Source organism: Phyllostomus hastatus, unplaced genomic scaffold, assembly GCF_019186645.2.
Source record: "Phyllostomus hastatus isolate PE091 unplaced genomic scaffold, TTU_PhHast_1.1 phas_contig_64, whole genome shotgun sequence".
NCBI classification, from domain to species: Eukaryota; Metazoa; Chordata; class Mammalia; order Chiroptera; family Phyllostomidae; genus Phyllostomus; species Phyllostomus hastatus.
Genome location: NW_025333928.1, coordinates 9811630 through 9838361, shown reverse-complemented (window position 1 = coordinate 9838361; position 26732 = coordinate 9811630). Strand labels below are relative to the sequence as shown.

Genomic DNA, 26732 nt, shown 5'->3' with positions numbered 1-26732 from the left:
TGGGCAGAAGGTACAAATATTTCCTATTATACTTCTTGCTTCCACACATCCACAGCTTCCCTGACCAAAGAGGTACATTTCTTTGGGAGAGGCGGTGCTGGCAGAGCCAGCTGAGGCTTTATCTTGGGAGGAATGCCCCCACCCCGACACTTGATTTGGCTTTTAGTCAGGGACATGGGTAAGAGGTGGTGCCCCAGCCTGTAAACATCCCCACCACAAGGGTGAGCTGAGGCCTGGGGCTGTGTCTCAGGTGGGTCTCCTGTGCCTTCTGCTCTCCTACAGAGCTCCTTTCCTGTCAGCTCAGAGGACAGGAGGGACCGCAGTAGTCATTCACTTGGATAGGACATCAGATGACTCAGACACCAGCTTCCCATCGTGGGTCTCAGTCTTCTTCACAGCTGGTGCTGGTGCTGGTGCTGGTGCTGGTGTGGCTGAAGGAGCCAGAGCTCCTGCCAGAGCCCAGCTGGCCTGGAAGCCCAGGCTGTAGTTGAGGTGGCCATATTTGAGGTTCCCATAAGCCAGGCTCAGCCCACCTGAATAGCAGCTGGTGGTCTTAGTATGGATACTTATATTCTGCATTCCAGACTCCAGCTGGCTCTCTCGCCCTCCAGCAACTTGCAGTAGATGGTGATCTCCATGTCCAGGGCCAGCTTGATGTTCGTGGGCTCCTGGTACTCATGCAGCTGCTGGGCCATATTCTGCTGGGCAGCTCTCAGAGCAGCTTCCAGCTCAATCACCTTGGCCTGAGCATCTTTGGTGGCCAGTTTACCACGCTTCTTGGCATCCTTGATGGTGGTCTCCAGGGAAGCCCTCTGGCCTTTGAGGCCATCGATCTCAGCCTGGATTCTGCTGATGTTCCAGTTAGTCCCAGAAATCTCCATCTTCATGTAATGCAGGTCATCCTCATGCTGCCCAGCCAATGCCTGCACCTCCTCATACTTGATCTTGTAGTTGGCCTCAGCCTCAGCCCAGATGCGTTTGGCAACCTCCTTGTACTGGGTCTTGACCTTGGCAATGATGCTGTCCAGGTCTAGGGAGTGGCTGTTGTTCATGGACAGCACCACAGACATGTGGGAGATCTGGGCCTGCAGCTCATGAATCTCACCCGTCAGCCCTTCCAGGTGGGACTCCAGCTCTACCTTGTTCATGTAGGCTTCATCCACATCCTTCTTGATGAGGACAAATTCATTCTCCATCTGCGCGTGATCTCATCCTCGTACTTATTCTTCAAGTCCTCCACCAGCCCCTGCATGTGGCCAAACCCTGCCTCCAGTCTCAGTTCTCCTGGGCTCATCCAGTGTTTCCAGCTGCCACTGCAGATTGTTGATATAGGCCTTGAACGTATTGTCCATGTTACTGCGAGTCCTCTTCTGCTGCTGCAGGAGACTCCACTGGTCTCCAGAATCTTGTTCTGCTGCTCCAGGCTCTGCACCTTATCGATGAAGGAATGAAACTTATTGAGGCTCTTGATCTGCTCCTTCTCCTGGTTGTGCATGGCCTGGATGCTGGGGCCCTGGATGAAGAGTCTCACTTCACAGGGTTCAGCAGGCTCTGGTTCATTTGGATGGCTTTGATGGACCCCATACTCCCAGCTCCACCAAAACACCCAGCCAGATTCATGCTGGCACCCAGGCCAAGCCTGGAGCTGCTGCTCACCCAGGAAAAGGCTGAGGGGCTGGATGCTGGGCCCACTCAAGAAAAAGTGGCTGCTGAAGGCCCCAGAGCCAGAGGTGGACACCTTGAAGGACCTCTGGGTCATTCTTATAGACATGGTGGAAGTGAGGAGGCCAAACCAGACAGATTCAAGAAGGAGTCAAAAAGCTGCTCCAGAGTGGTACATTTGTTACAATTTCTGAGCCTACATTGACACACCATCACCACAGGTCCATAGCTGACATTAGGGTTGTACAGTTTATGCGTTTGAACAAATGTATAAAGACATGTATCTACCACTATAGTATCATACACAGTAGTTTCAGTGCCGTAAAATTCTGTTCTTCACCTACATATTTATCCCTTCCTCCCTCCAAAGCCCTGACAACCACTAATGTTTTTATTTATCCATAGTTTTACCTTTTACAGAATCTCAAATACTTGGAATCATACAATATGTAGCCATTTCAGATTGGGTTTCATTTAGGAATCATGCATTTATGTTTTCCCTGTGCCTTGTCATGTATTGATAGTAAACTTCCTTTTTTTAGTGCTGAATACTTTTCCATTGTCTGATTGTACCACAGTTTATTTATCCATTCACCTACCAAAGGATCTTGGTTGTTTCCAAGTTTTGGTAATTGTGAATAAAGGTGCTACAAACACCCATGTGTAGCTTTCTGTATAGACATAAATTTTCAACACCTTTGGGAAAATACCAAGAAGCACAATTACTGGAGGGTATACTTAGCTTTCCAAGAAACTGCCAAACTGTCTTCTAAAGTGGGTGTACCATTTTGCATTCCCACCAGCAAGGAATAACATTTCCGGTTGCTCCACATCCTTGTCAGCATTTGGTGGTGTCAATGTTCTGGATTTTGGTCACTTTATTTATTTATTATAAGATTAGCCCTGGCTGGTGTGGCTCAGTGGATTGAGCATTGGACTGTGAAGTCCAATAAAATAATAAAATCTTTTCTAAAAAAGATTTATTTTTGGGGTGAGGGAAGGGAGAAAGAGAGGGAGAGAAACATCAATGTGCAAGCAATACACCAACTGGCTGCCTCTCACACATCCCCATTCAGGGACCTGGCCTGCAACCCAGGCATGTGCCCCAACCGGATATTGCACCGGCAACCCTTTGGTTCACAGGCTGGAGCTCAATCCGCTGAGCAACACCATCCAGGGTGGATTTTGGTCATTTTAATAGATTCATAGTGGTAATTTTAAAAACACACAGTCAGTAGCATTAAGTACACTTTTAATGTTGTGTAACCATCACCACAATGTTTCAAAATTTTTCATCACCCAAAACAGAACATCTGTAACCATTAGCAATAACTTTTCATTTCCCCCTAAACAACTCCCTGGTAACCTTTATTCCTTCTACCTCCATGAATTTGCCTGTTCTAGGTACCTCATATAAGTGGAATCATACAGTATTTGTCTTTTTTTTTTAAGAATTATTTTTATTTATTTTTTTAAACAAATCAATGTATCTCTTTTTTTTAAGGTTTTATTTATTTATTTTTAGAGAGGGAAGGGAGGGAGAAAGAGAGAGAGAGAGAGAAACATCAATGTGCGGTTACTGGGAGCCGTGGCCTGCAACCCAGGCATGTGCCCTGACTGGGAATCGAACCTGCGACACTTTGGTTCGCAGCCCGCGTTCAATCCATTGAGCTACGCCAGCCAGGGCAGTATTTGTCTTTGTTGTTTGGCTTATTTCACTTAGCATAGTGTTTTTAAGTTCATCCATGATGTAGCATGTATTAGAACTTTATTCCTTTTGTAAGGCTAATATTCCATTTCATGTGTACATTACATTGTTTATCCATTTTTTCTGTTGATGGAGACTTGGGGTGTTTCCATCTTTTGGCTATTGTGAATGCTGCAATGACTATTGGTGTATAGCATCAATTTGAATCTCTGTTTTCAATTATTTTGGGTATTCACCTAGGAGTGAAATTGCTGGGCCATATGGTAATTGTTGTTCTTTTAAAAGAACCACCAAACTATGTTCCACAGCAGCTGCACCATTTTACATTCCTGTTAGCAATGTACATGAGTTCAAGTTTCCCCACTTCACTAGCACTCCATTTTCTGTATGATAGTTACCATCCTAATGGGTGTGAAGAGTTATCTTATTGTGGCTTATCATTTTCTAAATGACTAGTGATGTTGGGCTTCTTTTCATGTATTTATTGGCCATTTGCATTTCTTTGGAGAAATGTCTTCAAGTCCTTTGCCCATTTTTTAATTACTTTTTGTTATTGTTCTAAGTTTATATTTCTTTTTCTTAACTAACTTTGGCTCCAACTTCTAGTACTGTGTTGCATAGCCATGGTGAAAATGGGAATCCTTGTTTTGTCCTGACTGTGGGGGAAAAGCTTTGTCTTTCACCAATGAATATGTTAGCTGTCAGTTTTTCCTAAGTGTCCTTTATCACATTAAGGAAGTTCCTTTCTTAGTTTTCTAGTTCTTATAATGAAAGGGCATTGGATTTTTGTCAAGTGCCTTTTCTATATCAATTGGGTTGATTATATGGATTTTTCCTTTGTTCTATTAATGTGGTATAGTCTATTGATTGATTTTCAACTCTTGCACTTTTGTAATAAGTCCATTTGGTCATGGTGTATAGTCCTTTTAATACACTGTTGGATTTAGTTTACTTGTATTTTGTTGAGGATGTTAAGAATTCTTTCCATTTAAAGTGTTTATATTATTTCATGCAGTAGTTACAATAGCTGCTCTATAGTTTTGGTATGGGTTGGCAACTGTCAATGAACTTCTCCCTTGAGAATTGGTCACATGGTAATTCTGGATTATATACTGAACATTTTGAATATTGTGTTGAGACTCAAGATTCTTCATATTTTGTTTCAGCAGGCAATTTAACCTCTGGTCAGAAAGACAGAGCTCTTCAGAAGTTTTGGCTGCCTGTAGCACTATAGCTATAGCTCTATGGCAGTGCCAGCCTTGGGCAAAACAGAGAAAGAAAAATAAAATAAAATAGTGATTACCTTTTCCAAGTGTCCCCTTTTCTTGGTTCCCCTGCCCAGAAAAGCTTTAGCTGCCAGAGCCAAACTGCTGCGGTCTTGCCTACCTTCAGAGGTCAGAAGTTGGGGTGGGGAAAGAAAAAATTCTTTCCCTGGTCGTCTGGCCAGAACTAAGATGGATTCTTTTGGGGTTTGGGCAGCCTGACCTCAGAGGTAAAAGCCACGAAAAAGGAAAAAAATACCAGGAAACACTTCTGTATGGATTAATTTTTGACTTCCCTAATCTGACTGCTTTTATTCTCCAGAGTCCTCAGGTACACGGGGACCTTGATTGTCAAACTTAATTCGTTCCAGAAGGCTGTTCAAGAAGGGATTTATATGAAAATTGAATCATGCCTGAGGGATGTGTGAAACATCATACAGGTATCGGCATGAAAGGGTTGTTGGTTTGAGAACCAAAGTTTTGTTTGGCAATCAAGACATTTTTTTCATGAACAGCTTGGTCAAGAACAGAACTATTCAAGATGGGAGATGTTTGAGAACCAAGGTTTGACTGAAACTGTCTTTTTTTCCAATTTTAAGTTGTAATCAGTGGGTGATAGGCTGTAGTGTGCTTAAACTTTGGCCAGCACTAGAGGTTGGAAAGCAACTTTTGAGAAGTCATAAATGTGTACTTTCATGAGTTAATACTGTTGGTTTCTATCTAAAATTTGGTCAAACTGATGCTCGGGGGTTACACTTGAGAATGGGAATTTGACCTTGCTTTCACAAAAACAGCTGCACCAGCTACGTTTGCCCAACCTCATGGCAGAAGTTAGTTTTGAGAATTTATGAATCTGAGCTTAATTTTCACAACAAATGCTTCATTCTTATTTCATCAAGATTTGCTTGAACATTTATTTTTGAGGTGAAACTCTTTTGGAGTTTCACAAAAATTGGTTTTCATCTAGTTTTGCTGGGGGTTGGTTTTGAGAACTCTTGAATCTGTTTCACTGGACTGGTACAATTAACTCGCCTTGAGAAGTTAATTTTGTGAACTCTTGAATCTGCACATATTTGCACAAGTTACTGTGTTTGGGATAGATATGCTCAAACTCATGTTGGGAAGTTACTTTCAAGGTTTTTAAAATAGTCTGTTTTCATCTAAATTTACTTTTAAATTTGGTTGGGAAGATACTTCCCAGAATTTGTGCATGTGGGTTTGTTTACAAACACTGTTTCGTCTAAGCTGTACTCAAACTTCTACTTTGTTTCTTTTTGAGTTGTGAACCTGAGGTTTCTTGTTTTGTTTACAAAAGCTGTTTCAGTTATTGCCTCAGAACACTTTGAATATTTTGAGAAAAGCCTGTGAATTTGAACTTTCACAGAAACTGAAGGGTATGCATTGGGAGAGGTCATCTCTTGCATTTCTTCAAAAGGCCACAGCAGAGGCAAAACATGTCCCGTATAATCTAGGCCTGTCAGAGCTACGTACAATTCCAGAGAGCACCTATTGCTTTGTATCTAGGACAGGGACCGGGCCAGATCTGGTCTGTGGATTGTTTTTGTGTGATCAGTTAGACGAGAATGGCTTTTACTTTCTAAGAGTTGTTAAAAAGAAGCAGTCCTGGCCAGTGTGGCTCAGCAAACTGAGTGCTGGCTTGCAAACCAAAAAGTCGTTGGTTTGATTCCTGGCCAGGGCACATGCCTGGGTTGCAGGCCAGGTCCTCACTTGGGGGTGTGCAAGAGGCAACGGATGCATGTTTCTCTCACACATTGATGTTTCTTTCCCTTTCTTCCTCCCTCTAAAAATAAAAATCTTAAAAAAAAAAGAAAAAAAAGGTAAATGACAGTTGACACCTGAACATGACAATTAGGGGCGCCAACTCTCCATGCAGTCGAAAATCTGTGTATACCTTCTGACTCCCCTGAAACTTAAGTTGTCCTTTGGTGTCTGTGTATAAGCGCACCTGCATAGTTCAAAACCATGTCGTTCAAGGGTCAGCTTTATTTTGTGTGAATCATTACTTTGGAATCCCTTTGTTATAGCAGCTTAACCTATAGCCTAATTAATATGCATTCCAATCTCCAGCTGCCTTGTTCATGCCCCAAACACCTCAAACTCAACATATCGGCCTTCCCTGCGTACCTGCTGTTCTTAATGTTCCTAAACACAAAGAATATTCCAATTACTTGATAACAGCCCTATTACCTATATATCCCCAGTCAGGAGACTCTGTCATTCTTTTTTTTTTTTTTTAATATTTTATTTATTTATTTTTAGAGAGGGAAGGGAGGGAGAAAGAGAGAGAGAGAGAGAAACATCAATGTGTGGTCACTGGGGGCCGTGGCCTGCAACCCAGGCACGTGCCCTGACTGGGAGTCGAACGTGCAATGCTTTGGTTTGCAGTCCGCACTGAATCCACTGAGCTACGCCAGCCAGGGCGATTCTGTCATTCTTGAGTCAAGAAACTCCTACTACCTTCATGTTCAACTGGTTACAGAAAACCCAGCTTTTTACAAACATACCTCTTCGATCCCTTCCTCACCATCCTGACTTTAGATGCTTTTTACTTTCTAACTGGCTCTCTGCCTCTAACTCCATATTCTGTAATGCTGTTCCATTACCATTCTTAAAACCGGATCCACTTGTGTGTTTTGTCTCCCAAGGTCCAAAGCGTGGAAAGTCTTCATGGGACAAGCCCGTCTTAAGTCTCTGTCCCCTGCACATGCTCCACATCCACTTCACACAACCCGCACTGCTCCTGTACTCCTCCAATCCTCTGTACTTGGCTGTTATTCCTTTGCCTACACAGGTGCTTCTCAATGTGGTGGATTATTTTTAAAGTTTCCAGTCTACTATAGATCAATACTTTGAAAGCTATGCATGCAAGTTGAGCAAACAATCACATGCTTAACTCTCACAGCAATGGCAAAGTCTCCCAGTGCCTACGCCTAACTGTGGCGCCTGTTCTGTCACAAACAGGTTAACTCCAGAATGACACTGTCCAATGACCACATGTCACACCAGTTTAAGCAAACCCTCCCTTTCCCCTGCCTGGTGAATCACCACCCATCCACCCACCCACAAGGTGCAACCATCACTACTGCCTCCTCTGTTATGTTTTCTCTGATATTTATGCCCCACAGTCAGATCTTGCCCAATGTATCCATCATCATCTTTTCTTCATACTTCTGTTATAACTCATCGTGATACTATAATTTTCTGTTAAATGAAAAAGAGGAGCAAGCTCTTTCAAGTTAGAGATATGTACAAGTTATCTCTGCATCCTTAGCCTTATGCCTGCCATGTGGTAGAAGCTGAAAGATAAAATCAGCAAACAAATGTGCCAACACACCTCTGTGGCGACACAAAGACACAAAGGACCTGTAACAACTCTAAACAGAATTTTAATGATTGGGGTGTGGTTTAGGACTTAAAGGTTGTTGAATGGTCCAGATCACGTGGATAGAAGCGATCAGTAGGCTGTCTGAGACTGCTGCTGACGGTAGGCACCCCGGCGCAGGTAGCCTTCATTTTTGCGGTAGCCATCTTTCTGGTCTACAGGAGACACGGGAAGAGGAGTGAATGCCAGGGGAGAGGCAGTAAGGGAGCCAGGACTGGGGGAGAACAGAAGGGATGGAACCACTTACCTCGGAAGTATCCACCATAGGTACCCTGCTTGTGGTCAAACACTCGCTCATTGTTTTCCACCAGGCTGCCCAGCTTTTCCGCCAGCTGCAGAGCCAGGTTCTGTTGGGCAGTGGGCTCCGTGCGGTGCATCACCACGGTCTGCGTTGGCTGGTCCAAGGAGGCCTGATGGGAGTGAACCAGAGGAGGGGACATGACATAGATCAGACCCCTCCAGTCCCAACTCTCCATGACTCCACCTGCCCATTTACTACCTCTGGCCCTTACCATCAGCTCCTCATTAATGATCATCTTGCTAATGATGGAGTGCACGGTGGGTAGGTCCAGCTCAAACATGTCAGATAGTGTCTCCATGCTGGGGAGAAAGAGGGCAGGGAGCAACTAGGACCCTTGACCGACCACAAAGCCAGGGCCCCTCTGCTTCCTCAGGGTTCATCCTACCTGATGGAGTCATAGACACTGCTGTAAGTGAAGAGGTAGGTCCGCAGTGACTCTTCCTGGATCTTCCTATGGGGAAAAGGAAGAAGAGATCTTCAGAGCAGGGGACCAACCAGTCTTTTCGTCCCTACTCACCACAGCCTCCCTCTGTGCTCACCTAACCAGCATGGTTCGGACTTTGTCAGCCTCAGGGAAAAGGTCCCACACTTTGCCATTCATTTTCTCATTGATGATAAAACTGTGGCAGGTCTTCCAGTCGCCCATCTTCATGGCCTTGGAGGCAGCGACCACATGTTCCCTCATTGATTCAGGGGGACCTGAAAGGTTGGGAATGAGACGGGGCCTAGGGAAACTTGGGACAAGGGTTCTGGCCCCCATGAGCACTGTTCAAGGAGGAACACAAGACAGGAGAGCCAACACCCAGCCTGGAAACTCTCCCATCCCACCACTAAACAGCCATGTGATTGTACAAGTCCCTCAATATCAAAATAAATTTATTCAGATTTTAAGTAGTAGTGCAAGGCCAAAACAGAAACCAGCTTTTGGCTCTACTGCAGGCAGCAACACAGAACTATAGAAACTGTGGTGAACCAGAGAGAACTAAGAGATGCTGGAAATTTCCAATTAAAAGAAAGTACCACACCACATAAGCCAAACAAAGTTTGCCTAAGGGGCACCTCCACTTAAACAACCACACACACGGGTAGAGAACAAATCTATAAGGGGATGTGGCTGTGAACAGTATGCCTGGCTCACGTGCCAAGCCCTTCTATGCACCAACCACACAGGGAGGGCACAATTCGAATTCCTTTCCCAGTGAAATCACATCTCACTCAATCCCTGGGGTGATCAATCAGATCTTTCAGAAGCGATCAAAGGGGCCAATGTTAGATTCCTGAATGCCAAGGGGCTAGCTGATTGGCTGAAAATCATGTGCATGAAGGACAAACAGAGGACAAATATTAGAGACACACATATTAACTGTGCTAAAGTTGGGAAGTCACTTGACTTCAGTTTTCTTAAACAAGAAAAAGGGATTAATAATAGTACCTACATCACATGGTTATTACCAATAAAGAGTAAATAATTATTTATAGCACTTAAAACAGTACCAGGCAGAACACAAGCACTATGTAAATTTGTATTAACACCATTGGAATCAGGTCACGAGAGTTTAACTTAGTGACTAAGGAGAGTGAACTTTCTTCTGCAGTCAGTGAAGAACCTAACAAGGTGTTGGAGGTATATGACTATGACATCATAAATTTGTAGAAAGACAATACTGACAGGTACAGACTGAAATGGAGAATAACAGGAAGCAGAAGCTTAATTTGTAAGAGATTGCAGGAACTATTAAGTAAAATGCCTGTAGAGTCTTCATGAAGATTTCATGAAATCAAAAGGAATCATCTTGTAGAAAATTATTTCCATTAGCTTCTTTGAATCCTTTGGTTAGAAGTCATCAAGGAACACACAAGTGAAGTTTGTCCTACCACAAAGCCGCACTCACCCAGCAAGGGCTGCCGCTCGCCCACCCGCAGCTGGTGATGGAACTGCTTGCTGATCATGCGTCGGCGGGCATCGCTCTCATGAGCGGCCATGTATGGGATCTCCAGGAGCATGGCAGACACCAGATAAACACACTCCAGCAGCTCCAGGTTGATGTGCAGGTGGAAAGGCACCTGCCGGCGCCGCTCCACCTTCTCCTGCTCCTGGTTGCGCTCCTGTAGGCTACGTAGCAGCAGACCCTGGCCCAGAAGCTCCTTGGCCCGGCCACTTGACTGGATGTCCAGCAGAGCATTGTGAGCATCTTTGGTTAGGCCTTGGCGGAAGGCACAAATGCCCAGCTGCACCATGGTGCGGTTGTACAGGATCTGGGAGCAAAGCATAATGCATTCAGAAGTGACATCCACAGGGCAGTTGTTCATGCTCAACACATACACAAATACTCAACAAAGGATACACTGATATGCGGAGCACTTGGCTTATCGGCTGGGACAGGGGCCTCATTCGGATGGGAATGTTTAAATAAAGACCTAATAAAAAAAAAGGGAGCAAATTATGTAGGTAGCTGGGAGAACAGCACTGCAGGAAAAGCAAAAGCAAATGCAAAGGCCCTGTGCAAGAATTGTGCCAGGTGTATCTGAGGAACAAGGAATGTAAACTAGCTGGGCTGGTAGAAGATGTGATCATAAACCGGAGGATGGGCAAGCACATAGCCGTGTAAGCCATGTTAAGGATTTTAAGATGGAAAACCACGGGAAGGTTTTGAGGAAACAAATGATACAATCTGGCTTAATTTAACGTGGCTACTCTGGCTACTATACTAATAATAGCCCGAAAGGACACAAGGGCAGAAGCAGAGAGAGACCAAGATGATGGCGGCTTAGACCAGAGGGCAGTACTGAAAGTGGTTAAGTGGTCAGATCCAGATTTTGAGTGGAAATGTCTGGGGAAGGAGAGGCAGTATGTGGGGGAAAACCAGGAAGTAAGGAAGACTCCAAGGTTTCTGGCCTTGGCAACTGAAAAGATGGTGGTGCCACTAATTAAGAGAGGAAAGATTATAGCAATATAGATTGTAGGTAATGCAATATCGGTAACAAAAATAATAGAGATCAGTATCAAGTCATAAACATAGACACAAAGATCGTTAAAGAAATTAGCAAACAGAAACCAGCAACATGAAAAAAGAGATCATATCATGATCAAGTAGGATATATTTCAGGAATGAAAGGCTAATGTAAAAATATAAAATCATGGTTATTCACCATATGAACAGAACAAAGGAGAAATTAACTATCATTTCAAGAGATGCAGAAAGAGCTTTTGTCAAAATTTACTATCTATTCTGACAAAAATTCTCAGCCAGCTAGGATCAGAAGAGCCTGGGATCAATTGATCAACCAGGATCAATCTCAGAAAGGGTATCTACTAAAATACTACAGCTAATATTATACTTAATAGTGAAATGTTGGCTGCTTCTCTGCTAAGAATAGGAATAAAACAAGATGTCTGCTCTCACTATTTCTATTCAGCACTGCACTGGAGACCTGAGTCATTTGATACAGCAAGAATTTACTTAGGAATAAAACTGTCTCTATGGTACATTTATATAATAGACTACTACTTGGCTGTAAAAAAGAAGAAAATTTTACCCTTTGCTACAGCATGGATGGACCTGGAGAACATTAAGCCAAGTGAAATCAGCCAGTCAGAGAAAGACAAATACCATATGATTCCACTCATATATGGAATCCCACGAACAAACTGAACTGTCAAGCAAACAGACGGACTCAGAGAGAGCAGGCTGGCAGCTATGTGAGGGCCTGGAGGGATCAAGCCAAAATGAAAAAGAATTCATGGACAGAAACAACAGTGTAGTGATTGCAGGGTAGGTAGAGGTGAAGAGAATGTAAGGGGGATAAATGATAATGGGAAAAATACAAAGAGGAAAACTATTAAAAAAAACCCTATCTCTGTATGTAGATATTTTAGTCAAGAACAGACCACACAGACAACGATGACATGCCAAGGAGCCTCGGTGTATAGCAGCTTACATCATCTAAGGATGTGTAAGCACACTCTAGGATCTTCTCACAGCCATGAAATCACCCTACGATGCATTTCTCAGAATGTATTCCCCTCATTAAGCAGCACATGGCTGTACTAGAGCTTGGTGAATTCAGCAAAACGGTAGGATACAACAATTACCTTTATGTTTACATAATGGTAGCTAACAATTCGAAAATGAGTTTTTAAAAAATTGCATTAAAATAGCATCAAGTATCACATAATATTCGGGAATACTTTTCTAAAAATATATTTTATTGATTGTGCTATTACAGTTGTCCAATTTTTTCTCCCCTTTATTTCCCTCCGCCCTGCACACCCCCTCCCACTAGCATTCCCCCACATTTGTTCATATCCATGGGTCATGCATATAAGTTCTTTGGATTCTCTATCTCCTATACAATTCTTAACCACCCCCTGTCTGTTTTGTACCTACCATTTAGGCTTTTTATTCCCTGTACCTTTTCCTCTATTCCCCCACCCTCCCTGCTGATAACCCTCCATATGATCTCCATTTCTGTGATTCTGTTCCTGTTCTAGTTCTTTGCTTAGTTTGTTTTTGTCTTAGGTTTGGTTGTTAATAACTGTTGAGTTTGTTGTCATTTTATTGTTTATATTTTCTGATCACCTTTTCCTTCATAAGTTCCTTTAACATTTCATATAACGGGTTTTGGTGATGGTGATGATGAACTCCTTTTAACTTGACCTTATCTGGAAAGCACTTTATCTGCCCTCCCATTCTAAATGATAGTTTTGCTAGATAGAGTAAACTTGGATGTAGGTCCTTGCCTTTCATGACTTGGAATACATCTTTCCAGCCCTTTCTTGCTTGTAAGGTTTCTTTTGAGAAACCAGCTCATATCTTATGGGAACTTCTTTGTAGGAACTGTCTCCTTTTCCTTTGCTGCTTTTAAGATTCTCTCCTTATCTTTAATCTTGGGTAATGTAATTATGATGTACCTTGGTGTGTTCCTCCTTGGGTCCAACTTCTTTGGAACTCTTTGAGCTTCCTGGACTTCCTGGAAGTCTATTTCCTTTGCCAGATTGGGGAAGTTCTTCTTTATTGTTTTCAGATAAATTTTCCATTTCTTTCTTTTCTCCTTCTGGCACCCCCAAGATTCAGATGTTGGAATATTTAAAGTTGTCCTGGAGGTCCCTAAGCCTCTCCTCATTTTTTTGAATTCTTGTTTCTTCATTCTGTTCTGGTTGAATGTTTCTTCCTTCCTTCTGGTCCACACCGTTGATTTGAGGCCTGGTTTCCTTCCCTTCACTGTTGGTTCCCTGTACATTTTCCTTTATTTCACTTAGTATAGTCTTCATTTTTTAATCTAATTTGTGACCATATTCAACCATTTCTGTGAGCATCCCGATTACCAGTGTTTTGAACTCTGTATCTGATAGGTTGGCTATCTTTTCACTGCTTAGTTCTAATTTTTGAGCTTTGATCTGTTCTTTCATTTGGGCCATATATTTTTTTTTTGTCTCCGCATGCCTGTTATGTAATAAGGGTAATATTTTGCCTTAGGGAGTCACCAGGTCAGGGCAACCCACATCACTGCATTGTGGCGCTGTATGTGGGGAAGGAGTCTGAGAGGCAACAATGCCATGTGTTCAGCTCTGGCTTCCAGTCATTTCCCTTGCTACCCCCAAACAAATTGAGCCCTTCTGGTGCTAATTTCTGGGTGGGTGGGTATGTGTATGCTCTAGGACCCTGTGGGTCTCTCCGATGAACTCTCCTGTGAGGCTGAGAAAGTTTCTCCCTCTGCCGCAACCCCCATAGGTTTTTTCAGCCAGAGGTTTTGAGGTTTTACTGCCCTGCACTGGAACTCTGGGAATCATGGTCTGTCTTGTTCCCCAGTTGTTCCTCCTGATCTGCCAGCCTCCACCTCACCCACTCTGATCCTCCTGTTGCTGCCTTGCTGTGAGTTCTCTCTGCCCTGGCTGCCCACCTCCATCCCTCCTACCAGTCTGGATGAATACTTCTTTAACTCCTTGACTGTCAGACTTCCATACAGTTCCAATTTTCTGGCAATTCTGGTTATTTTTTGTTTTTAAAATTGTTGTCCTTCTTTTGGTTGTGTGAAGAGGCAAAGTATATCTACTCATTTCCCCATCCTGGCCAGAAGTACTCAGGAATAATTTTTTAAAAGATGTATAATACCTCTAACATTGCAGAAAGAAAACTGAAGAAATTAAATTAAGAGATAACATGTAAGCCCTGGATGGTGTGGCTCAGTGGACTGAGAGCCGGATTGCGAACCAAAGAGTTGCCAGTTTCATTCCCAGTCAGGGCACATGCCTACGTTGTGGGCCAGGTCCCCAGTAGGGAGTGCTTGAGAGGCAACCACACACTGATGTTTCTTTTCCTTTTTCTCTCTTCCATCCCTTCTCTAAAAAATAAATAAATCTTAAAAACAAATAAAAAGAGGTAACGTAAGAAGTTCTCCCCAAAACTGATATACAGATTTGATAAAAACCCCAGGTGTTTTTGTAGAAACTGACAAACTGACTCTAAAATTTATGTAAAAATGCAAAAATCACAGAATATCCAAAGCACTCCTACAAAAAACATGTTGGTGTACTCATAATCTCTGAATTGGAGACTTTCTCTAAAGGCACAGCAATTAAGACAGTGTTAGACTGGCATAAAAATAGACAAAAACATGAATGAATGGAATAAAACAGAGCCCAGAAATACACACACACTTTTAGGGTGACGTAGTTTTCCACAAATGTACCAAAGGAATACAATGAGGACAGGACGTCTCTGATCCTGACTTCACACCATATGCAAAAATCATAGATCTAAATGTGAAAGCTAAAACCATAATGACTATCAAGAAATAGAAAAAGAATGTATTATGAACTGCAAGTAGGCATAGGTTTCTTTAGCTAGCATCCAGAAAATAACCGTAAGTGGAAAAAAATCGATAAATCAGATCACACCAAAATAAATGGTATAGAAAATGAATTCGCAAAGCAGAGTATAGAAGAAACTATTTAGAAAACCTTTATCTGACAAAGGACTGGCATCCAGGATAAAGAATTCCTAGAACTCAATAATAAAAAGATGAACAATCCAATCTTTAAAAACAATGGGCAAAAGTTGACATTTCATGAAAGATATATAAAGGGAATATCAACAGAAGAGCAATCAATTTCAATGGTTATCAGGGAAATACAACCTAACACCATGAGATTCCATTACACAATCACCAATATGGCTAAAACTAAAAAGACCTACAACACCAGCATCAACAGGGAACACTCATTAATGGTAGGAGTATAAAATGGTATTGCCACTTGAGTTTCTTATAAAACTAAACATACACCTACACTATGATGCAGCAATTCCACTCTTTAAGTATTTACCCAAGAAAACACATATATCTACACAAAGACTTACATAAATGTTCATAGCAGCTTTGTTTATAATGGCCCCAAACTGGAAATAGACCAACTATCTATCAAGAGAAAATGTATCAAGAACTTGTGATAAGCCCTGGCTGGTGTGGCTCAGTGGACTGAGTGTAGGCCTGGTCACCAGTTCAATTCCTAGTCAGGGCACTGCCTGGGTTAGGGGGTGTGTGAGAGGCAACCACACATTGATGTTTTTCTCCCTCTCTTTTTCCCTCCCTTCCCCCCTCTCTAAAACTAAATAAATAAAATCTAAAAAATAAAATAAAGTAAAAAGAACTTGTGATAAATTCATATAATGGAAACAAATTTGGAGGAAACACATTACCTGATATCAAACTATACCACAAGGCCACAGTAATCGTAATAACGTGGCACTGGCATAAAACCAGACATATTATCAATGGAGCAGAATAGAGAGCCCAGAAATAAACCCATGCCTTTATAGCCAACTAATATTTGACAAAGGAGGCAAGAACATACATTGGAGCTAAAGAGTCCATTCAATAAATGGTGTTGAGAAAATTGGACAGATACATGCAAAAAAATTAAACTAGACTACTTTCATATTTTCAAGGTGGCTCTCTCTGTGGAGCACGCCCACACCTTTCCCACCTCTTCCCCCAGGCGCATTTGCTTTGCCTCTCCTAGGCTCCAAGCCACTGCCCCCACCCCGTTTGCTTCTGTAACTTGTTTGCTGAGCCCATTTCTTCTACAGCCCTTTACTTCTACCTTAGTGATTTCCTAAATAAACTCTTATAATTTGAAAAAAACAAAACAAAACAAAAACAAAAAAACCCCAAAAGTAAATTAAAATGGATTAGAAACTTAAATGTATGACTCAAAACCATAAAACTCCTAGGAGAAAATATAGGCAATAAAATCTTGCATGTTTCTCTTAGTAGTATTTTTTTCTGAGATATATATATCTCCTTGGTCAAGGTAAACAAAAGAAAAAAAATAAACGGGACTACATCAGACTAAAGTTTTTGCATAGCAAAGGAAACCATCAACAAAATGAAAAGACAACCCATTGAATGGGAAGAGATAACCCACTGGGAACATATTTGCCAGTGATACATCTAATAAGGAATTAATATCCAAAATTTATAAAGAACTCATACAACTCAACACCAAAATGACAAAAAATCAGAAAACAAAACGAAAAAACTCCCACACAATCCAATAAAAACATTGGGCAAAGGACCTGAAGAGACACTTCTCCAAAGAGGACATACAGATGGTCAACAGATATATGTGAAAATATGCTCAAATGTTACACTAATCATCAGAGAGATACAAATTAAACCACAATGGGATATTACCTCACACGTCACAATGGCTATCATCAGTAAGTCAACAAAGCGTTGGAGAGGATGTGGAGAAAAGGGAACCCTCATGCACAGTTTTTGGGAATGCAGATGGGCACACCCACTGTGGAAAGCAGTATGGCATTACCTCAAAAAATTAGAAATGAATTTGCCTTATGACCCAGTGATTCTACTTCTGGAGATATATCTGAAGAAACCCAAAATATTACTTCAAAAGAATACATACACCTCTATGTATGTACGTTCACTGTAGTGTTATTTACAATAGTCAAGCTATGGAAGCAACCCAAGTCCTCATCAACAGACAAGCCAATAAAAATGTTGTGATACATTTATACAACATATTATTACTGGAATATTACTTGGCCATAAAAAAGAACAAGGCCCAGGCTGGGAGGCTCGGTTGGGTGGAGCATTCACCAAAAAAGTGGCAGGTTCAATTCCTAGTCAGGGTGTATACAGGAAGCAACAAGTTGATGTCTGTCTGTCTGTCTCTATCCCCTTACCTTCTCTTTAAAGTCATTGAACATTTCCACAGGTATGGTTAAAAAAACAAAACAAAACAAAAACCCCAAAATCTTACCATTTGAGTACGGATGGACCTAGAGGGTATTATGCTAGGTGATATAAGTCAGAGAAAGACAAAAACCATATAATTTCCCTTATATGTCAGACTGGCATTTACAAAAACAGTCATGGGGTTGTAAAGTAGAGCATAGAAAATATAGTCAATATTATTATAATAAATATGTATGGTGCCAGGTGGGCACCTGAAATATCAGGGGGAACACTTCGTGTATGATTATCTAACCATTATGCTATACATCTGAAACTAATCTAAAATAACTGTGTAAACTGTAATTGAAAAAAAGAAAAAAATTCAAACAATGAAATAAAAAAGAACAAATGAGCATGCTATTTAAAAACCACCACCAGACAGGTTCACCAAATGTTCTACACATTAATTATTTTAAACACACACTTAAAAGACACAGCTTTAATATTCCTCCTATATGGAAATGCCACACACAAAATTAGTTATTCCACTATTCTGTCCCAACATATCACACCACATTTGGGTCCTTGTCTCCCCAATTAGTTTGACAACTTCGTAAGGGTTCTTTTCATCTTTTTAAACAAGATGATCTCTTAATGTCCCAAAGGAGACACATGTTAGGTATAATAAATATTAGCTGAACCAAATCTCTGTCCCAGAGGGCTGCTGAAACAGTAGTTAAATGTTAACATGGCTGCGCTGTGGGTTACGCAGCCTATCAACTATCCATCGCACATTCATGTTTCTCTACTCCTCTTTCTCCCTTCCTCCTCTTTCTAAAATTAATAAAAATCTTTAATGGGGAAAAAAAAAGGTTCAAAGAATGCTGGCAACTGGGAAGGACCAAGTTGTCTGAATTAGCCAGACAGGTACTAATTTGGCTGACCCACTTTGCCCCAATAGAGGACAGGGACCTGGCCTGGTCTTCCCTTTGCCACCAAAGCCAGAGTGCCTCCTTCCCATCCTACCTGTACTGGAGGATCTGCATGCTGAATGTTGTCCTGTAGGTGACTCATAAGCATGAGGTCTCGGGCCTGGTACCAGCGGGAGTGCAGGGCATGATGGTAGATATGGCAGAGGATGGCGCATGTGCGGATCCGGTCTGTGCGGTCTTTGGCATATATGTACTTGCAAAGTCTCTCCATGAGCAACGCTGAGTCCTCGCCCTCATTTTCTGCCTGATCTTGGTCAGACTGGGGAGGCAGGGGTTTTGGTGAGGGTGTGATGTTGTTGGGTGAGCAGGAGATGCTGCAAAGACTATGGCTCTAAAGGGCTTAGGCATTAGCAACCAAGGACGAGACTCCACCCAACTTGTCCACCCAGCCTCCCAGAGTTTCCCTCTCTGCTCCACCTCAGGAAGTCTTCAGGGAATGAAACATTTGCCATCAACTCCTAACAGACAGTCCTCTCCTCGGTGACACTCGGACAAGCACTCACCTTTGAGGAGCCCTCCGGGAGGGTAAGCTGCCGCTGATGGGCCTTGTAATCAAACTTGTAGTAGGTATGGAGAATGCGCCTCAAGTAGACACGACAGATCTCCTCAGTGGTGCCCTTCTCCTCCAGGTAGCGCTGCACACGCTCAATGATGGCACACACCTGTGCCTCATCCTTCAGATGCTCCACATACTCTGCGGGGAGAGCACCTCCCCTCTCAGCTCAGCCAGGCACCCAGGCTTTCCCAGTCACCTGTCCCAGATCAATCCAGTTCCCTCTGTATGTTTGCTGCATCCATCAGAAAGTGCCCTGCAAAAACTGTCCTGCCCTGGTACTCACCAAGCTCACTTTCTGTCACTTCTGTTAGGTGTTCTCTTCTGCTAATTCCTTCCCTGATTAACTCTTCCTCCTCCTCATTATGATCTCACCTCAAAGGCCCTGACTTAAGTGTGCTTTGTTCAACCATTATCTAAAGCAGCTACTCCTCCAGTCACTCTATCACAGGTCCCAATTTTGGCTTCTAATTCACACTTCCCATCACCTACAACTGCCTCGTTCAGCTGTTGAACTGCCTTCCCCCGGCACCAAATGTAAAAGTCCGCAAGTGTGAAGGCCTCTAGCTGCCTTGTTCACTGCTACACCCCTGACTTGGTGAGCCCATGTGGGCATTCACGTTTTACTGAGGAAATGTCCTGTATTTCCCCATCCCAGGCCCCTGATTCAAGCTAAACAAGCTAAGTGGACGGAGGCCATGCCCCAATGATTCTCAAAGTGTAGTTTCCAGACCAATAGCACCATCGAGAAATGTTAGAAACGTACATTTTGGGATTCTACAAAAACCTACTGAGTCAGAACCTATAGGAGTGGGATCCAGTATCTTAAGCTCTCGAGAGCCCTCCAGAGTGAATGCTGGAATAAAGGATTGGCTTTCCAAACTCTTTTTTAATATAACCCTTAATTTTACCCCTTGCACTTTTCCTTTCACCCATGCCTGCTCAGGCTCACCTTGAGAGTGAGGATCAGTATTTTGCATTATTTTGGTAAATTCTTCATCCATTCGTTCCACGAGAGTTAGGATACAGCCACGGACACGCAATGGCTGAAAAGGAGGAGTAAATATATCAGTCCATATCTCAGTCCCAAACTTCAAACCTTTGTTTCCACTGAACTTTCCCAAAGCAGAAAACATACACATCTCCAGTTAGCCTGCAAATTCCTCTCTTTACCTGGTCAACATTATGCAGGTTCTCACTCTCTTCCAGAATATTCTCTCCAACAAAGATGTTGGGATTTGCAAACAGGATGTCCATCAGCTCATTGATGCAATCCAGGCACTTCTGCCACATCTCCGGCTGCCAGGAGACCAGACAGCAGTCAGGGGTGTGCAGGTGGCAGGAACAGATGCCTCCTGGGAGCCCCTTCACTGGAAACCCCAGGGCCTTCAACGACTAAAACTGCTTCCACAGCCCTTAAGTTTTTTAAGCAAGGCATCTTCTCCTGACCCACCAGCTCAGCACTGGGATGCTTCTTTTGTTTTCCCTCACCTTCATGTATGTGGCCAGGTTGGGGTTGTAGTCATAGAGAGAGGCGACGATATTGAACTTGATCTTGATGACGACACCCTCTCCAAGGTTGTTTTCAGAAGCAATCTGAACCAGCAGCTGTAGCAGCTCAATCTGGGCTGCACTGAAGGGGTACAGAACAGGCTGAAGCATCAAAGACAAGTCAAAAGTTCATCCCGTCACACAACATGGGTCCTTCAGACAAGTAAGGCAGCCCATTCCCAAAACCTCTCTCCTTGCCACCTGTACACTTGCTTCTCCTTTACAAAATTTCAAGCAGAAATAGCACTGCTGCTAACGATCTGTCCTTCTCTTTGTTCACTAAATGACTGAAGAATGTGTGCATTATTCCCATTTTACAGACAGGAAAACAGTCCTAAAAGGTTGAGTGATTGGCTTAAAGTCAAAGAGAGAAGAGTAAACAGCAGAAAACAGACAGGTACGCACCACGTATACCATTCCTTCTATTGAGCTACACACAGATCTTCCCCAAACAACACAATTTGTCCACCAATCTCTACCCCGGGTCTTAGAGAAAGAGCTTTCACCCTGTAATCCCACAATCTAGACCCACAAATCTTACCGATCAGTTCCCTTCTTGCCTCGTGCCTGTAGGATCTCATTCAGTTTCTTGATGACAACAGCATGGGTGATCTCAGTTCCCTTGGCAAACATTTTTGGTTTCTCCTAAGAAACACATATCCTGTCATGTGCAAGCCAACAGGAACCACTCTTGTCTTTTCTCCCAACCCAACCAGAGTGAGCCTGTATGCCCTCCCAAACTGTCTCCCAATTCATCTTAATTCTACAGTTCTCACCTTAACGAGGGGCACTCCACCTCGGACCCTTTCCCATTCCCCGCCTTCATTGTCCTCCTCCTCCTCATCTAGGCGCTTTGATTTCCTATCGTGCTTCTTCTTGGCTTTGTCCTCCCGTTTCTTCTCAGCGGCCTTCTTGTCCTCCTCTGTGGCTGGGGCCCTGCCAGGAGACATGGGAGATGAATGACCAGCCCCCACCTCCTACCTCTGAGGCTTGTTCCTTCCATGAACTTCCTTTCCTCCGATGATTCTTCCATCTAAGTCACACCCTACAAGAATGACCTGAAGTTAACCCTAACCAAAACAAGGACTATTAAGCACTGATTTTGCCAAACCACTTACCAAGGTCTATAGCCATATTACACCAAGAAACTCTTATGAAGGAAACGGTGTGACCTGGTCTAATAAGGCAGAGGTAACCAGGCCCCTGCAGACACCAAAATAGCCTGTCGCGTTGCTCCATAGCTAACCTTCAGGGTTTTCCAGAGGACCTATTAAGAAATATAGTTATGCTCTGATACCAATTGCTCTGTCCAGACTGACCTTTTTGGGGGCACTTTTTCTTTTTACTGATGTTAAGCTGATTAGTTGGTGGCTGGTAAAAAGGCTTTCCTGAGTTCTATGAGTAATTCTGGCATATTATTGCACCTGAGGAAGGGACTGTGGGAACTCTGAATTTATAGCTGCTTGGTCAGAAGTACAGGTGTCAAACTCGGGACCTGCAACGGGTATCTGAAGTGGGGGCAAGTCTTTTGGGACCAAGCCTTTAACTTGTAGAATACTGCACTAACAGTGGGTAGTTTTAGAACTGAATTGAATTACTGAACACATATATATATATATATACTGAACACGTTGGTGTTCAGAGAGCTGAAGAACTGACTGGCTGGTGTGAGAAAAAACCCACACCAGAAGTGTTCTGAGTGAGGAAAAAAAAAAAGAAAATCAGATACACAACGTTTCCCAGACTTGACCAGCGTTCCCATACAGTAAAAAAAAGCTTCTCAACAAAACGCCTATGCCTGGACCCCTCCAGTGTGAGGGAACTCCTTACCTCCCAAAGCAGTGTAACCCCAACTTTTAAAAGCAGAAAAGCAACCAAAAAAGCGGCAATAGTCCTGCCCATTAAAAGAGCAGTGTTTCCCAGAGTTTCATATTTGACTTGTGTGCCACATGCAGGGGCAGGTACCACCTTGACTTCAAAGGAGCAAACTGTGACCTGAGAAAGTTAAGGAACATACCCAAAGTTATATGGCTATAAAAGACTAACAGCTGGGACCAGAATCCAAATCCTTTCTAATTCTGTGACTGTCCCTGCATAATTCAGCAAGACTTGCTATACACAAAGTTCTCTGGAATAGTGACAGGAGTAGCACCTATCACTGACAACTCACCACGTCAGTTTTGGGCCAAGCCACCTCCCTATAGCACCTCCCTGCATTCTCGCAGCTATCCTCGGAGGCAGGGTCAAGTACCACCTCATTTTACAGATGAGGAAACTAGAGACTGAAAAGGTGAAACTGCATGTCCAGTACTGCATAGCTAACTGGCACCAAAGTGAGATTTACACTCAGTCCACGTGCAATGAATAACGTCATGTTTAAACATTTTGACTCTGGAGCCTTCAAATCCTATCCTTAGAACACATTAACTTTGTGAGCTTAACCCGCTAATATGCTTGACCCTGAAAGGATTCCACTGAAGAAGCAATAACCTTCAAAATGATTAAAGGCATCCTACTCTTCCCACTGTAGCAAGGTACCACGGCTTCTCTTACTTTTTAAGGAATCTTGAGGCCAGCACGGTCTGTTTCCCTTCTTCCTCCTCTGAGTCTGATCCCGAAGATGTTGAACCTGTGTCCCATTCTTCATCTTCTTCTGAGTCTTCGGAGTCCTCATCTTCATCCTTAGGGAGCGGGACAAAGGATCAGCAGGAAGATGGAGAGATTGACTAGTGTCTCTGCTCCCCCTACCACATTTCAGAGATTTACAGGAGCAGAACAAGAGTGGTCTTCATGGAATCAGGACATCATGAGCTGGACTGGACCACCAAGACCAAAGAGCAGTGGTGACTTGCCCCAGAATCCACTTCTCCAGATTCTAGTTCACTCAATGCTCTAATCCAAGAGAAGCATGTTCTCAAATCAGACTCCGTTAAACCCAACCCCTCCTATCTCTAGGGTTCTGTGAGTCTTTTCTTCTCCCCAGGGACCCAAGAATGGCCCATGGGAGGCAAATCACCCCTCACTGTAACCCTGCCTCTCACCTCCATCTTTTTCAGGAACTTGCGACTCTCCCCAGAAGGAGTTTCTGATTTTTTCTTCAAGAAAGTTGCAGCACTGACTCCATCCTCATCCCCATCTGAAGAGCCTGGAAGGAAGAGCAAGGCTGAAGAACCCCCACGAAAGCAGGCCAAGGGAACCACTAACTTTACACTTCCTCACCATTTACAATTAGGGTATCCTCTCTTACCTTCCGAGTCCTCCTCATTCTTCTCAGCATCTTCATCTGCAGACTGCTCCGGGTTCTGGAAAGAAGGAAATTAAAGGGTAATTAAGGATGCCTGACAACTACCACCCCATCCTACCCCTGCACCCAAGAGTTTTGTCATGATTCTTTCTCCAGTCACATCTCCCATTTGCAAACGTTTTGTCTCAGTCATGAGGCCACTGTTCCCACAGTTCCAAAAGTCTGCCTCTAGCATCCTCACCTGCTTATAATTTGTAATATGGGACTCAAAATCTCGGTTATATTTTCGGATCTTCTGGCGAAGGGTACTCAAGGCCTTGGCATTGTTCTTATTCATCTTCTTCTTTCCTTCCTTATCTTCCCATAGCTAAAGGAAAGAAGAGAGAAGAAAGGAAGATCAGGAATCTGAGAATAGTATTTCCTAAACTTCAGGCTTTAGCATTTTTGAGTCTTGCAATCTGCATACCACCTGTACTACTTATTAATTACACCTGTTATTGTTTACAGATCCTTTACATGTCACTACTAAAAGTATAAAACCACAGATAAGAGGCAACATAAAAATAAATACAATTAAAATTCTTGGCTAAAAAAGGTTCCTCTTTTTGCCTATCTCCGTATTCCTTGTGTTCTGGGAGACACTGTATGTAAGGCAAACAATCCAGAGAAGACATGATTCCTGCAAAGGGGTTAGAAGCAGGCCTCAGGCCCACAATCCCCTCCTGGACCGCCCCCCCCGCCCTTACCCACAGGAGCCACACCTCATTAAGGTAGTCCTCCAAATCAGCCAGAATGCGGATGTAGAAACGGGGGACACCTTCCTTGTCCACAATGCTTTTAGCCTTCCCATATGCTTTTCCCAGGAGCTCAAACTCTTCCAGGCACTTGGTGACATCCCGGATCTTCATGGCATTACGGATGGTCCGGATAAGATTGGTCAGCTCCTCAAACCTGGGTTGGGAGCCCAACGGCATATTGAACAGGCCCACTGTCAACAACCATAGAGCCTGCCACTGCTCCAAAGACTCCCCACCACACAGGTTCCCCACAGCCTCACCTCTTGTCTTTGGCGCTTCGAACCACTCTCTTGGTATCTTCTTCATCTTCACTCAGCAACAATGGCCTGAAGGAACAGAGACCATTAACCTCCCTTTCTAGTTCCAGTCTTTCCAAATGACCTCTATTTCTCTTTTCAGGTGGGCCAGGTAAAACTGAGTTAACTCAGGACATTCCCCCTGCACTCATCCTCTGATCCTTCCTCTTCACAGCCTTGCTATAAAATATACAATTTGATCTTTTAAGCTTACTTCAAGTAATGCTTTTTGTCAAAGGTTGTAGTATATACAAAAAGCTCCATCCTCTCAAAAGTAAACAAAGGTGTTTGTTTACTACATCACAAAACTAATCATGTGAAGACAGTATTAACTGGTGAGATATGGGATACTTTGGCTAGAACGAATGGGGAAGTGTTCAAGAAGGAACCTGAACTAGGTCCCGAAAAATAATGTGTCCTACTGTGGCCAAGGAGAAAAAAAATACTTAGTGGCTTTAATACTTCCATTGCCAGTATTTTTCTTTACTAATGAGAAACCAGACCACAGACAGCGTTCAGCTGTCAACAGCACTCTTCTTTCTATTAATTTTCCCAATTGTTTTCTCTTTTTTTGCCATCCATGTTCCCATGACCTAGACTTTGGGCCATGCTAATCTCTGTATTGTTCCAATTTTAGTGTATATGCTGCCAAAGGAAGCAATCAATTATTTTCTATTTTACAGCAAGTGATGTTGGTATTTCACTTATGGCAGTGCTATGAAATCATATTCATATGAGTATACATGTATACGTATTTATTTAAACAGTAGACAGGCATACGGCAAAAATGATGGTGCCACATATACCACAGAAGTTTGAGAAACAACATCCCACTGTTTCAAAGGGTGAAAAGAATTTTAATTTGCAGAGTGAGGAAGAGTGTTTTAATTGGAGGTAATCGTCAGGAATAAAACCGATGTTTTTAAGAACTTGCCCGCACCGCCAGATGGCTCGGCTTGGGAGCCACATCAAGGAGTGCCCAGATATCAAGCAAGCACTTTGTGAGAGCGATTTTTGGTGGTAAGAATAATTATGACTTTTGGCGTCCGAAGTCGAGAGGAGGAGGGGAGGCTGGGGTTGTACAAAGGCTGTGGACAAGCAGGCCAGTTAGGAAGCTGATGCAACAGACTGCAACAGACCCAGCCAGTGGGAAACCTCTGGGAATCAATCCCTGGTACCCGGAGGGTGGACTCCCACAGTCCACAGAACCCTAAGAGTGACGGTCTCTTAAACTCTCCGCATCCTCAGAACCCGCTTTCGCCACCTCCTTGAGAACCTCACTGCCGCCCCAACTCTATTCTCCCCCTCCCCTTCCCGAGCCCGCCGAACCCCGCACTCCCCGAGTGGTCACCACGACGCAGGCCCTCAACTCACTGTTTGCCGTAGTTACCGCCGACAGGTTTGGCGACGAGCTCCTCCCCGGACAGGGACGACTCAGACTCGCTGTCCGAACCGGTGGTGAAAAACCGCGACATGGCGACGTCGTAAAGATGCTACAATAGGCGAGGCCGAATCTGCGGGAGAACCAGGGTAAAGCACCACGAAAAGGGGGTCGAGTCATCACCTCCCGAACGTCACCCATCACCGTCCCCCGAACGTACCCTGACCCAAGCCCTCCTACTCGAAACACGCGGCCCAAGAGATACATACCAGCTGAGCCTGCGAGTCACAACGCCGAGCAGCGGAAACTCGGAGAGGAAAGGCGGCGGTATTTAACGTCACTTCCGGATTTGACAAGGTACACCGGGCAACTACAACTCCCAGT

The 26732-nt window shown here is 43.4% G+C and overlaps 1 protein-coding gene and 1 pseudogene across 2 annotated transcripts; both read right to left on the bottom strand.

The window, feature by feature from the left end:
• Positions 1-330: 330 nt before the first annotated feature.
• LOC123825651 lies at positions 331-1771 on the bottom strand (annotated as a pseudogene).
• Positions 1772-8021: 6250 nt separating this feature from the next.
• Positions 8022-26711, bottom strand: LOC123825632 (eukaryotic translation initiation factor 3 subunit C). Of its 2 annotated transcripts, none has more exons than XM_045849217.1 (21): positions 26618-26711; positions 26342-26481; positions 24932-24997; positions 24636-24825; positions 24116-24241; positions 23878-23932; positions 23672-23775; positions 23184-23311; positions 21407-21566; positions 21172-21275; positions 20571-20712; positions 20253-20378; positions 20032-20125; positions 19030-19220; positions 18561-18785; positions 10229-10592; positions 8876-9035; positions 8722-8787; positions 8548-8635; positions 8283-8445; positions 8022-8190 (listed from the first exon to the last, which is right to left on the bottom strand). In XM_045849217.1, the coding sequence occupies exons 2-21, from the start codon at positions 26440-26442 to the stop codon at positions 8108-8110; spliced, it is 2736 nt and encodes a 911-aa protein (XP_045705173.1). In that variant the 5' UTR covers positions 26443-26481; positions 26618-26711; the 3' UTR covers positions 8022-8107. The 2 variants fall into 2 exon arrangements, with proteins under 2 accessions (XP_045705173.1, XP_045705174.1); XM_045849218.1 differs by lacking the exon at positions 26618-26711 and adding an exon at positions 26569-26617.
• Positions 26712-26732: the final 21 nt, after the last annotated feature.

Bases quoted from the DNA above. Each gene is read 5' to 3' on its own strand.
- LOC123825632 (XM_045849217.1), bottom strand. From the start codon at position 26,442: ATGTCGCGGTTTTTCACCACCGGTTCGGACAGCGAGTCTGAGTCGTCC. The intron at 20,379-20,570 runs GTGAGGGAAAAC...GTCTCCTGGCAG, and splicing joins ACCTGGCCACATACATGAAG to CCGGAGATGTGGCAGAAGTG. The intron at 18,786-19,029 runs GTGAGTGCTTGT...CTGCCTCCCCAG, and splicing joins TCCCGGAGGGCTCCTCAAAG to TCTGACCAAGATCAGGCAGA.